This window comes from Terrapene carolina, unplaced genomic scaffold (genome assembly GCF_002925995.2).
Source record: "Terrapene carolina triunguis isolate 2854851 unplaced genomic scaffold, T_m_triunguis-2.0 Scaffold173, whole genome shotgun sequence".
In the NCBI taxonomy this organism is placed as follows: domain Eukaryota; kingdom Metazoa; phylum Chordata; order Testudines; family Emydidae; genus Terrapene; species Terrapene triunguis.
In genome coordinates, this window is record NW_020664524.1 from 552,297 (window position 1) to 565,852 (window position 13,556).

General features: G+C 46.1%; 1 protein-coding gene across 3 annotated transcripts in view; it reads right to left on the minus strand.

Annotated features, from left to right (window-relative positions):
- The window catches only part of LOC112104765 (UDP-glucuronosyltransferase 1-6-like), a 106,325-nt gene that overhangs the window by 18,661 nt on the left and 74,108 nt on the right, over nt 1-13,556 (minus strand). Inside the window, exon 1 of one of the 3 annotated variants that reach the window (XM_024197289.1) lies at nt 3,057-3,973. The exons of the other annotated variants lie outside the window; for them this stretch is intronic. Coding sequence (XP_024053057.1) covers nt 3,057-3,917 — 861 coding nt within the window. The 5' untranslated portion in view covers nt 3,918-3,973. Of the gene's footprint in view, nt 1-3,056; nt 3,974-13,556 lie in introns of those variants that run through there. 3 annotated transcript variants of the gene reach the window in all.

Consider the following 13,556-nt stretch of genomic DNA (forward strand, 5'->3'; position numbering starts at 1 on the left):
CCCCCCCCCCCCCCCCAGCAGCATGGCTCATGAGAAAGCCATGCTGCCAGGATGAAGTGCTACATAGAATCATAGAATATCAGGGTTGGAAGGGACCTCAGGAGGTCATCTAGTCCAACCCCCTGCTCAAAGAAGGACCAATCCCCAGACAGATTTTTGCCCCAGATCCCTAAATTGCCCCCTCAAGGATTGAACTCACAGAGCATCATGAAGGGGACTCACCTATTTAACATCTCAACACAGGAAACTTGTAATTAGTCTCAGTCTAATAGAGCCCGGTGGTTTTGGCCAAAGTGAAATAACACAAAAAACAACCTCTCCTACAAAATAAAACTAAAAACTCCCCCTGCAATGGGGACTCCTGCAGCTCTTTTGCCACAGGGGGTGGGGCCTGTTCTCTGCTCCAGGAGCTGGGACCTGACTTCTCATCATGACAGAAGAGTGGCCGGGCCGAACCAGAGTGGCGCTGTAACCCCATGCATCAGGCTGGAGTGCCCAGAACAGGGAGCCAGGCCCCATGGGACAGGTGCCACTGCTGTGGGGTGAGGGCAGGACGGGCTTACTCTGATTCCTCCACCCAGAGGTTTTCCACTCCCACCCGCCCCATAAGTCTGGCCAGGGTCAGAACCCAGCCCTCCCCCCGCCCCCCGGGCCTCCCATGATGACACAAAATAAAATGAAATGCCCAAAAAACACGATGACAAATTATAAAAAATAAAAAGAATTTCCTGGGTCTCTGACACTAGCTGCATGGATTTCATTTTGAAAAATGGCTAGTGATTTAGATGCCTTAATTTTGAAGCGGCTAACTTGAGCCCTCTTAAAAAGGCCTGGTTGTCAGAGGGTGGATGATCAGCACTTTCTGAAAATCAGGCCTCTTTGAGGTGTCACAAATTGGGCATCCAAAAATGGAGGTCCCCAAAGTAAGTTGCTTTTGAAAAATATAGGCCATGTGTTTTTCTCTAAACAGCATAAAACGTACATTAATAGATGTAATGCAGAAAACATACCTGAGTAATTTGTAATGATTCCAGCAACATTTTGATCTAAAAAGAAATTACCTGAGATATTTTTTTCTTCTGACCACAATTGATGCCTCCAATGAAGACTATGTTCATAGAATCATAGAATATCAGGGTTGGAAGGGACCTCAGGAGGTCATCTAGTCCAACCCCCTGCTCAAAGCAAAATGTTGGGGCATCACCAGCCTGGGATACTCAAACACAAAATCACATCTCATCAGCCAAACAGAGGACTGACTTAAAAGCTCTAGGACAGTCAAATCTCTTTGAAGAAACTCAGACGCTAGACTGTCAAACTGAGAATACATAAGCTTGCAAATCAAGGACTCCAGTGACCCAAATAATAAGTTTATCACATGCTGGGTAAACGACATATGGTCTGTGTAGGAAATAAAAAATTGGGGGATATAAGAAGGAGAGTCTGGACACTGAGTAGCCTTATCCAAACTACAGGGAATTCCACGCAAAAAGTTGACAGAAGGGATGGAAAGATATTCAGCAACTATTGATCCACAAGGTAACACAGGATCTGTAAAGATGTCATCAAAATGAACCTCCTCAATGTATTTCACCAATTCTTTGTTTAGCAAAAAGTGCTTACAGATGGCGAACATCATAGTACTAAAGTTGGTGAACCTTTCATGTGCTGTGAAAACTCTCTTCAGAATAGGTCCATCATCAAAAATATGATAACCAAAGGACTGGAAGTAGACATCCAAAGCTTCCTGTGTGGGGGGCACTGGGTATGTTTTCACTGTGTAATAAGGGGATGTTCTCATGAGTAAATTGGCTTCTGACACAAAAACTACTATTTCATGTCGCTTCAGGCTGAGTTTATCTAGCACCTGACTCATGATTTCCGTCCATAGGCATCACCAATAGCTTTCCACCTTTAGCAAGACTGCAGAAGGCCAGAAAAAGAAGTAACCTAGAAACAACTGGACACCGCGACTGGGAGGAAGCAGCCATGTTCTTAGTAGTGGGGGGGAAAAAACTTCCATTACACAGGTACTGAACACTGATTTATACAAGAGAACTATGGTCACCAAAGCTTACTCCTTGCAAAGTAAATGTTTACCTAGGTTCAGACAAAGATCAGATTAACTAGGAGTTTGGCATCATAAAAATTAAGCAATGCTAACAGCTTCTGCAAAGGTAGAACTACTAAATTATTTTGGTGGAATGCTACCACAGGACTTGCTATTTGGTCCTAAGAAATAAATTTAAAATAATAAGTGTTCGCACAAAGTAGAAAAAGAGGATTGGGAACATTACTGGTGGCAGGGTGGGGAGGGAAGAGGGGAAGATTTATAGATACAGAGAACATAGAAGTTGCAGAGGATTCTTGTTGTCGTTTCTTTTCTTGACACTCTGACATCTGTGAGTAGGATCCTCTTCGTTCCAGCAGCGAGTAAGGGCTTTATGCTTATGAAACTTATACTAGCAAACAGCAGATGTGAAAGAGGGAGCTGCCAGAGTCCATGGACAACATGCTAATGGAAATGCCAGCACCTTTCTCCAGCATGTGTGTGCTGCCCAGGGGACCAGTCTCCGTCATCTTTTGTGTCTACCTCTAGCTAGTAGGTTTAGTTTTTTTTGGCCAGTAACTGGTGTCCTCCTGGACATTTTCAAAGTGAAGTTATTGGACCAGATCCTCTCCAGGTGTAAACTGACTTCAGCAAAGCTACACTGATTTATGGCAGCTCAGGATCTCGTCCTTGTTTGTGATACCAGCTAATATTAAGGTGTCTTAGTTGAAATGAGAACCAGCAGTGCTTAGTGCTTAAAAGGAAAGGTGGTTTGAATCACTCTATAATCACTTATTTAAAAGTACATTTAAGAAGAAAGAAAAATAGCTGCTGAAAAGCTATGGAAGTGTGTAATGAAGTGAAAGCAAAATCACTTTCTTCTTAACAAGATGCTTAATCCTTGCCAAACTGAAATCGTTGGTATAATAATCCTATCTAGGATACAAAATTTCTAGTGAATTCAGGATCCTACCATGAGTACAACAAAAATAAAAGCTTTACCAACCTGAGATAATTCCTTCTGAGCGCAGTTGATGCCTCCGATTATAACAATGTTAGGCATCAGTGGTCTGGGATAGTCAATCACAAAGTCAAATCTCATCAGCCAAACAGATCCATGACTTAAAAGCTCAGTCACTGTTATCTCTCTCTGAAGAAATTCAGAGGCCAGTTTTGTATATGGCGCGTAAACAAAATCACAAAGGAGAATCTCCAATAAGCTGAATAACAGATTCTTCACACGCTGTGGAAATGTCATGTGGTCTGTATTGGTTGTCAATAGCCTTGGGACATAAGAAGGTGGGTTTGGACACTGATTAGCCTTATAGTCTAAACCACATGGAATTCCACGCAAGAAAAACACAGAGGGGATAGAAAGATACTCAGCTATGATCTGTCCACAGGGCATCATGGGATCTGTAAAGACAGCATCAAATTTGCTCCCTTCTAGATATCGGATCAACTCTTTGTTGTACAGTAAATGTGTACAAGTGGATAAAAGCAGAGTGGAGGTGTTCTTCAGCTTTTCACGTAATCGAACAAATCTTTCCAGAAAAGGTCGTTCCTCAAAAACCTCTTCAGTAAAAGACAGAAAATGTCCCTCCAGCTCTGCCTTTGTGAAAGGTACCGGATACGTTTTCATGACATAATTCTCGGATGCTTTTACATGTACGTTTATTTCAGGGGCAACAATGACTATCTCATGCCCTTTGTGCCTCAGCTCGTCCAGCACGGCACGCATGCTGAGCCAGTGACTTCCATCCATCGGCACCACAAGCAGCCTCCCACCATCCGCAAAGCTCAACAAGGCCAGGAAAACAAGCAGCGCTGCACTGATCTGGGGGCTAGAGTGAAACCCAGGAGCCATCTCTGCAGCAGTGCGGTGGGTACTGCAGAAACTAGCAAATTGCCAGTCAGAGTCCATTTAGTAACTCCTGACAACTCTATCTTCTGACCTTTATTCCTACGTGCTATTCAAGTCAATGTTTAATTGCATAATGTATGTACATAACGAGATCAAACACAAAGGTCTGAAACCTGATCTGCACTTTGGCAGTAACAGCATCATGATAAACTTGATTAACCGAGGCCTTTTTCAACTGAAGTTACTCTCTGACTCTTGTCACGCTAACCTCTGAGTTAAATCACGACCCTGGGGTGCATAACCTCTACACAGTTGCACAAACCATCTCTGCACTGGCCAGATGAACGGGTGCATAGTTAGTTTGGTAGGTAAGGGGGATGGTGCAGAAGAGAGGGATGAAGGAATCAGCTGTCGCTTTGGATAGGATTTTCAAAAGCAGTCAGCATGGGCTGACAATGGTTAAACTTCCCCCTGGCTTCACTGGAGATGGAGTTAGGCCAGCGCTGAGTGGCTACGAAAATCTCCCCCTATATATTCAAGAGCTGTAGCACTTATTCACAGGAATTCCTCAGGCTGCAAGCAGCTCCCTCTAGAACTTAGCTTTCTCTCTCCCCGATGATGGGCCTCCCGAAGGCCTCAGTAACAACCTGCCCCGCTGCTCCTGAGAGGTGGAGAGAAAAGGTAGGGAAGGAGTGAGTTCCCATCTGTCCATGGGAGGAGTTGCAAGGTATGGGTGTCTGATACTCTGCGGTTGGCCTCTGATCCCCAGAGGGAGGAGTTCTTAATGGACCCGTTTGCTGCACCTCAGCTTAGGGCTCTGTTTCAGAGCCCTCAATCAGGGACACTGCATTGTACTGCGTAGGCTATTCCATCCCCCTGGCTAGAGGCTCAAACTCAGACTAGACTTTGTACAAACACATATACAAACATGGGGCTAGGAATCAAAATGGTCTCTTACTTATGGCAAGGAAGCGAACTAAACACTGAACACGGCCTGGTCACCTCTTCTGACACAGAAGATGAATGCAGCAGTTTAAAACAAGAATTTGCATTTACTCTTCCGCAACAAAGCAGTGAGACCTCTGTGGTTATTCCCCACTATCAGCGCTACAATGCAGATCCCAAAGCTGCAGAATCAGACACAAAGCTGTTGTAGTGACTAGTAATAAGACTCTCAGAATCCGAGTATAAGGCATTTTTCATTTCCATTTTTCTTGACTGAGGTTAGTTCCTTAGATAGGTCAAATATTGGAGATTATTGAAATCTATTGTTTTAAAAATAACAGATGCAGTAAGTGTGTTTTTGAGATACAAGGAGACTTAGAGCTATGTGTAATCAGCATGTTGATGTCACCATAATGCACCCCACCCCACTATTTCCCCAAGCAGCCTCACATATTGAACTGAAGGGCCAATGGAAAGGACCACTGCAGTGTCACCTAGGAGAGAGCATCTTGAACAGATGAACCCAACACTACACTCTGGTCCTCTCATCGGAAGAAGAATGATGCTACTCAACTGGAATTCTATATACCATAACCTTGTCAACAATATATCATGGTCAAAGTATCCAAGTCAGATGGCAGATCTGAAAGAATTGGCATAAATACTGGGGCTTTGTCCATCACCAAGAGGAAATGATTGGTCAATGTAGCCTGTGCAATACATGTGCCTATTCCAGTCTAAAACCAGAATGAAAGGAGCTCTGAAAAGCTGAGCACTCCAGAGAATGCTTGAGCTGTCTCAAAATGACTTTCTCAATACTATCCCCCCCACCCCACCCCCTGCCTACAAAAATGTGTATAAGTGAATAAAACCAAAACGGAGAAAAGAAAAACTCAGAATGGATGGAAAGATACTCAGCTATTACTTGTCCACAGCATAAGCAGTGGGACCATAAAGGCAGCATAAAATTTACTCCTGTTGATCGCTTTTGCTGTGCACTAATATGTACAAGTGGATAAAAGCAGAGCAGAGGGGGGTTCTTCATTCTTTCATATGTTCTAACAAAGCTTTCTAAAAAAGGTTGTTCCTCAAAAACCCCTGAGTCAGTGAGTGATATTGTCCAACCAGCTCTTCCTTTATGAAAGGCACCGGAAACTTTTTCATGGTAATATTCTCTGATGCTTTTATGTGCATATTTATTTCAGGTGCAACAATGACTACTTCATGTTCTTTCTTCCTCCATGCTTGTTGAGACTAAAATGCTGTGGGGATGCTGCAGAGCAGTGACTGAGGATGAGGTAATCATGCTAGTGAACAAGACTGGAAGTGAAACTGATCATACACAAAGTGTTGTCAAACACAGCTACAGCAGTCCTTTACTACTAAAGGACTAAAGGGGGGAGGGATAGCTCAGTGGTTTGAGCATTGGCCTGCTAAACCCAGGGTTGTGAGTTCAATCCTTGAGGGGGCCACTTAGGGATCTGGGGAAAAATCAGTACTTGGTCCTGCTAGTGAAGGCAGGGGGCTGGACTCGATGACCTTTCAAGGTCCCTTCCAGTTCTAGGAGATAGAATATCTCCATTAATTTAATTTAATGAAATGATACTGATTTATACCAGTGGCAGAATCTCTCATTCCCACCTAGTGACCCAACTTTTCAAGTGACCCATTCACGGGATCAACAAAAACTTGCTCCTTAACCCAGGTGGTAATTTTAAAAAGGGTGAAGCAGAATTGTACTCAGTATGTTTGGGACAGGTGCCAGTCTAATAGGAGGTTCTCCTGTTACAGGTTTCACTACGCTCATTGGATTCAAAATAAGACTAGACTTTGCAAAAGCCTTGAAGCGTGTGAACTGTGCTGGATCTTGAAATTCCATTAGCTTGCTGTAATAAGGTACTTAAACACATAGCATGTCTGTTACAATTTATAAACCCATGCTCCTAGTACAAACAGTAGTTCAAACACTGGGCTAAATCCTGTTTCCACTCAGTAGAAAATCTCCTACTGAGTTCAAGGTGGACCAGGATTTGACCATTATTTTCAAAGATAGTACACATTATAAAAGCTATCTTGGTGATAACAGGCCACAATTGTTCCCACTCAACATGTTAGTTGCAGTGACATTGGAGTCATCAGCAGGACCAGATTAACCCATCACTGGCCATAGGCAAACATACACTCCTGGGCCCCTACTTTCTAATATGAATAATAACAAACAGCTAATAAATGAAAAGAAGGGGGAAAATACACTTCGATTATGTTCCCTCCCATTCAGGTCACTGCAGTAATTCCTGTCTCAGCCTGGTCACTTTCTGCTGTTAGAGAAGGAAGTGGTTTCTTTACCCACTGCCCTTCTCTTTCCTTGGCTCTGCTGGGAATGGCAAAGTGAGTCACAGTTGTGTGTGAGAACTATCTTTGCCCCCTCATCCACTGCTGTGGATTTGCATGCAGATTGAAAGTACTTCACTCACTTGACTGAGTGGCTTTGCAACCTAGTGCATGGTGGGGTTTACAACACCACTGATATTTGGCCTGGCTGCCCCTCTGTCATGTAAAAAAAAAAAAAAATCAAAAACATCCCCCTCCCCCCCACACACACACACATACACCCCCATGAAATTGGGCCCCAGGCACATGCCTTATTTGCCTTTGCATTCATAGAATCATAGAATATCAGGGTTGGAAGGGACCTCAGGAGGTCATCTAGTCCAACCCCCTGCTCAAAGTAGGACCAATTCCCAACTAAATCATCCCAGCCAGGGCTTTGTCAAGCCTGACCTTAAAAACATCTAAGGAAGGAGATTCCACCACCTCCCTAGGTAACCCATTCCAGTGCTTCACCACCCTCCTAGTGAAAAAGTTTTTCCTAATATCCAACCTAAACCTCCCCAACTGCAACTTGAGACCATTACGCCTTGTTGTGTCATCAGGTACCACTGAGAACAGTCTAGATCCATCCTCTTTGGAACCCCCTTTCAGGTAGTTGAAAGCAGCTATCAAATCCCCCCTCATTCTTCTCTTCTGCAGACTAAACAATCCCAGTTCCCTCAGCCTCTCCTCATAAGTCATGTGCTCCAGCCCCCTAATCAGTTTTGTTGCCCTCGGCTGGACTCTTTCCAATTTTTCCAAATCCTTCTTGTAGTGTGGGGCCCAAAACTGGACACAGTACTCCAGATGAGGCCTCACCAATGTCGAGCCAGCCCTGGTCACCACATGCCGCTGTTGCACATAGTCTTAGAAGTTCTTTTTCTTAGTGAATGGGCAGTAGCCACTGTTTGAAGAATTTGTGTATTATTGCTAGTTTTGTTATGGAGTTTCATTTTGGAGAAGCTGTTGCAAACAGCAAGAAACTTTGCACTCTGCCTTAATGTCTCTAAGTAGAGGCTGTTTTTGAGGTAAGAGTTGCGCCCTGGGAACCAGGCATTAGTGTTTTGGTGGAGATTACTAAAAGAGGGATTTGTCTGCTGGATGTTTGACAACTTCGGTTCCAGGACTGGTGAATATACTATGAATAAACCAATTACACTAAGAAAATACCCGGACTCGACATCACTAATTTCTCATCCAATGAGAAATCAGCACGCAAGACCTCAACATCTGATACCACTGAGCAGAGGGTGACAATATAAAATACAGTGTGCTTGCCTTGTTAAAATTGTAGAAGAGGTTTCCTCTCCGTTTTTTTGGTATGAAGTCATCTAGAGTAATAATGCTGTTGACAATGCTGCTCTACTGTCTACTGGTTTTAAAGTTTTGAAATAATCTTTGTTGTATGTTGAAAATAGTTATAAAATGTGCCATTCTCAGGGAGAGGAGTGGAAAGTTGGATAAAATGTATTTTTCTTTACACTGTGAAGTTTCCGGATTTGACAAACTGATAAACAATGTGCAGGTAGCTCTAAATATGAGGGACTCCTATGTAGCTATAATTGTTGGACAAATGCTTAACAAATTGTTGGACTCTGTGATTTACACATATTATTGTGGGCTGGTGAAGTCTGGGAGGGATTGTATTTCAAGAAGCATAACCCCAGCTGGAGCTCCCAGGCACTAGGGAAAGTATAGACTCTCTGCCCCTGAATTCTAAAAAATTACCTACTAGAGGTGATGAAGCAGATCCATTTGTTGTTTGCAATCTGATCAAAGCAAGGAGATTAGTTACATGCTCAACAACGCCAGGAGAGGGGTATCAAAAAGCCACACTGATCTGGGGTCCTGCTTCCAATTGCTTTTTATTTGGCAGAAAAGTTGCTGGAATAATGTTAGCTGTAGTTGGATTTGTAACAAAAGCTATTAAGTGACCTTTCTTAGGGCTACCCCATCCGAGCTTGTTGCTGGGGTATTGGTTTGAGCGTCTGAGTGTCTGTGATTACTTTGCTGATTCTGTGAAACTAGAAGTGCAGAGCCATTAAATTTACTTCAAAGTAAGTCCCCTGAGCAGAGATTTTTAGCCACAATGCTCATCTCACCATGACTCTAAGTAGTGCATAAAGACTAAATAAATAACATTTTTTCCCTTTTATCTTTGGTACTTAAAAAGAGCCTATCCACATGGTGTGTGAGGCTGTATTAGCAGTTGTGGGATGAGCCAACCTTGCTAGTCTAGCACTTCAAAACCCCCAAAGGTAGCAGGAGAAAAGTGGGGAGGGTTGAAGGCTACCACCCACACTGTCAAAAGGAGCAAAAGGTAACAGTGGGACATGGGGCCAGTTGGCACAGGGGGATGCTAGATGTAAGGAGGAGGGGTCATGGATTATGCTGCAACCCCAAACCAAGTGATACTTGGCAGTTTCTGTTGCATTTGCTTTGAAAGTGGGGTGCATGAGCACAGACACAGCGAAATTGAAGACGTTGTGTGTTTGAACTCTTACAAACCAAAACTCTTATGTTTTGCAAAGCTATATGGGCAGTCCCAGGAGAAAGCAGATGGAAGAGGGAGCAGACATAATTTGTTAATTATGCCCCTTATCTTTTAAAATTACATGAAACAATGTGACTTTTTTTCAGCCAAGTCTACATTAGATATACAGTTATAGATGGTACAGAGCACATAATAAAGTGATTGCCAACAGCATTTCCCTTGCAACTTCAGTATTTTTTTTTTTGTTTATATGGAGATATACCTATCTCATAGAACTGGAAGGGACCCTGAAAGGTCATTGAGTCCAGCCCCCTGCCTTCACTAGCAGGACCAAGTACTGATTTTGCCCCAGATCCCTAAGTGGCCCCCTCAAGGATTGAGCTTACAACCCTGGGATTAGGGGGCCAATGCTCAAACCACCAATCTATCCCTCCCCCCACCAAACAAATCACTAACCTGAGACAATGGCTTCTTCTGTCCACAATTGATCCCTCCAATAAAGACCATATTGGGCATCACAGGCATGGGATACTCAAACACAAAATCAACTCTCTTCAGCCAAATGGATCCATGACTTAAAAGTTCCTTCATGGTCATCGGTCTTTGCAGAAAATCAGAGGCCAGACTTTCAAATTGTGAATAAGCAATATCACAGAGAAGGGATTCTGATGAGCTGATTAATAGGTTCTTCACACGCTGGGTAAATGTCATACGGTCTGTGTTAGATGAAAGCATTCTTGGGACATAAGAAGGTGGGTTTGGACATTGAGCAGCCTCAGAGTCGACACCACATGGGATTCCCCGTAAGAAGAAAATAGAAGGGATAGAAAGATGCAAAGCTATGATCTGTCCACAAGGCATCATGGGATCTGTAAAGACAGCATCAAAGTTACTCCCTTCAATGTATCCCATAAGCTCTCTGTTGTACAGTAAGTGTGTGCAAGCGGCTAAGAGCAGAGCAGAGGTGTTTTTAACATTTTCAAATATTTTAATAATCCTTAACGGAAAAGGTTGTTCCTTAAAATTGATCTCGGCAAACGTGAGAAAATGTCCATCCAGCTCTTCCTTTGTGAAAGGCACAGGATACGTTTTCATCATGTACGACTCTGATGCTCCTATGAACAGATTTATTTCTGGTGCAACAACAATTATTTCATGTCCTCTCTTCCTTAGTTCGTTGAGCACTACTCTCATGCTGAGCCAGTGACTTCCATCCATAGGCATCACAAGCAGCTTCCCAGCAGCAGCAAAACTTAACGAGGACATGAAAAGAAGCAGCACTGTGGTAAGTGCGCGCCAACGATGAACCCCAGGATCCATTTCTCCTTTGAAAGCCCAGTGCGTACGCACAGACATGTATGGCCAAGTTTTATACCAATAACCACACCCTGTGGCAACACTTCAAAATTCCAACCATGTACCTTGGACCTTGTCAGTTTGTCAAGTGTTTATTGTTAGATGGCTGCACTCTATGAAACTGGGGAGGGGATTAGGGATTGTAAAAGCCTGATATTAGAATTGCAAATTGACAATGGGTGTGCTTGCTCCTACAAGATACCTTCAAGGAAGTCTTTGCTATTGAACATGCTCCAAGAACAAGTCATTCTTTAACCATTATAGCCTATTATTCTTTTACAATGACACCTATTCCTGGGATAAAAGAGCACAGCTGTTTCATCTTAACATATTGCTATGTTGCAGGGGACTCTTACAGTCACTGTTTTAGGGCTAGTCTACACCAGAAGCACTACAGAGGGGCAGCTGCATTGTAGCCAGGGCCGGATTAACTTTTTATGGGCCTGGTGCCAAAAATATTTCTGGGCCCCCATTGGGGAAATAGGGCATGTGATGGGGGGCGGTCCGCAGAGCAAGGGGCCGGTTGGGGGCAATGAAGCGCAGCGCAGCAGGAGTGGCCTCACTGAGCCCAGCACAAGGTACTGTTTACAAACCCACAACTGCTAGACACACACTGGTCCGCCCAGCCCTGCCCTGCCAGCGTGCCCATTCCACAGCGCCCCCTGCCCAGCGCCGCCTCACCCAGAGACTTCCCCCACAGATCCCTATGCCCAGCACCCCCTGCCCACAGACCCTTCTCCCTGACCTCCCACCACAACTGCACAGCACCCTGCACACCAGTCCATACCCCCTGCCCAGCTCCCCCACCCACAGATCCCCTACTGTCCAGCACTCCCTTCACAGTCCCACCATCACAGCTGTACAGCGCCCCATATTCCTGAGGGAATTCTGCATCAAATTCTGTGCATAATATTTTAAAATTCTGCATTTTTTTTTTTTTTTTTTACAATAAATACATGTGGAAGCTCCACCATGGCAGTGGGGGGCACAGGCCACTGGCTGCATGGAGGTGGGAGAATACCCTGCAGCCTTCCCCGGCCCTCTGGGACAGGGACTTGGCAGTGACGCTGAACCTGACCCTGACACAGCACAAGGGCCATGCCTGCCACAGAAACACCCTGGGGCCCTGTCCCTTTTGCACCAGGCACACCACATGTGGGCAGGGAGGCTCAGTCTGGCAGCAGGATCCAAGTCCAGAGGGACTTAGTGTGGGGGGATCCAGATGGGAGTAGAGGGTTCTGTGTGGGGCAGTCTGGATGCAGGCAGTTCAGTGGGGGATCTGGATGCACAGGGAGGTTCCAGGTGCAGGGGCAATGGGAGTCTGCAGGGGGGACGAATTGAAAGTGGTTGGAGCTCAGAGGGGAGTGGCGGGGGTGGGTCTGGGTGCAGGGGAGGTAGGGTTCATTTGGGTGGGGGTCTAGGTGTAGGTGGCTGGGGCTTAGTGGGGAGGGCATCTGGGGGGCTCATTGGGGTGGTACAGATGCAGGGGAGATGGGTCTTGTCAGGGTGAAGGTTTGATGGGCCTGCTTAACGGGGGAGTCCCAGCTCCTGCCAAGGGGATCCGCACACTGGGCCCCCGCATTCCCATCCCCTTCTCTTCCCCATCCCATGCCCCTTCCCCACTGCTCCATCTCCTCCCCATCCCACCCCCTTCCTTCCCCCCTGCCTCTTCCCCCTGTCCCCGATTCCGCCATCCCCTTCTCTTCCCCATCCCAAGCCCCTTCCCCACTGCTCCATCTCCTCCCTATCCCACCCCCTTCCTTCCCCGCTGCCTCTTTCCCCCTGCCCTGCCCCGCCCCACCGCAGGCACTCACTGTTGTACAAAATGGAGGATGGCTCCCAGCACACAGAAGGGAGCTTAACCAGCACTAGGACCCAGACGGTGGCATCCAGCTGCAAAGTCCAGGGAGCTGAGCAGCACCTTCTTTTTTCAGCTGGGCTGCGCAGCTCTGCGTTCACAGAAGGGGGGGGGAAGGGGGCGAGCAGTGGCATGTGACCTTGCACCCCATATGGCCCCCACCCCTTGCCTCTATTTGGGGGGCAATGGCCCCAAACTATGCTATGAACATTCCCAATCCCACCCCCTGTTCCTCCTTCACTTTCTGCAGGGAAGCAAAGAACGCTGCAGGAGGGGGGCCTGGGCTGTTTTCATTCCCCCTGGGGCCCAGGAGTACCCTACACAGACCCACCACTGCCCAGCACCATCTCCAGAGACCCACTCCCCCTGCCCTGCCTGCCCCCCAAGCCACACTCACTGGCCCGCTGGGTGGGGGCTATTTGCGTTGCCTGGGCTGAGCCAGCATCACAGCTGGGGCCGGTCAGGGATCAGAGTGGAAGGGGCCTGCCCAGGCCGGCCTCCCTCAGAACCCCCTTGCCTGGTGCCCAGACGACCCCAGGCCGGCCTCCCTCAGAACCCCCCCCCCCAATGCCGGCCCCTGCACAGGTCCCAGGCAGCTCAGCCCCAGGAGGTGGCAGGC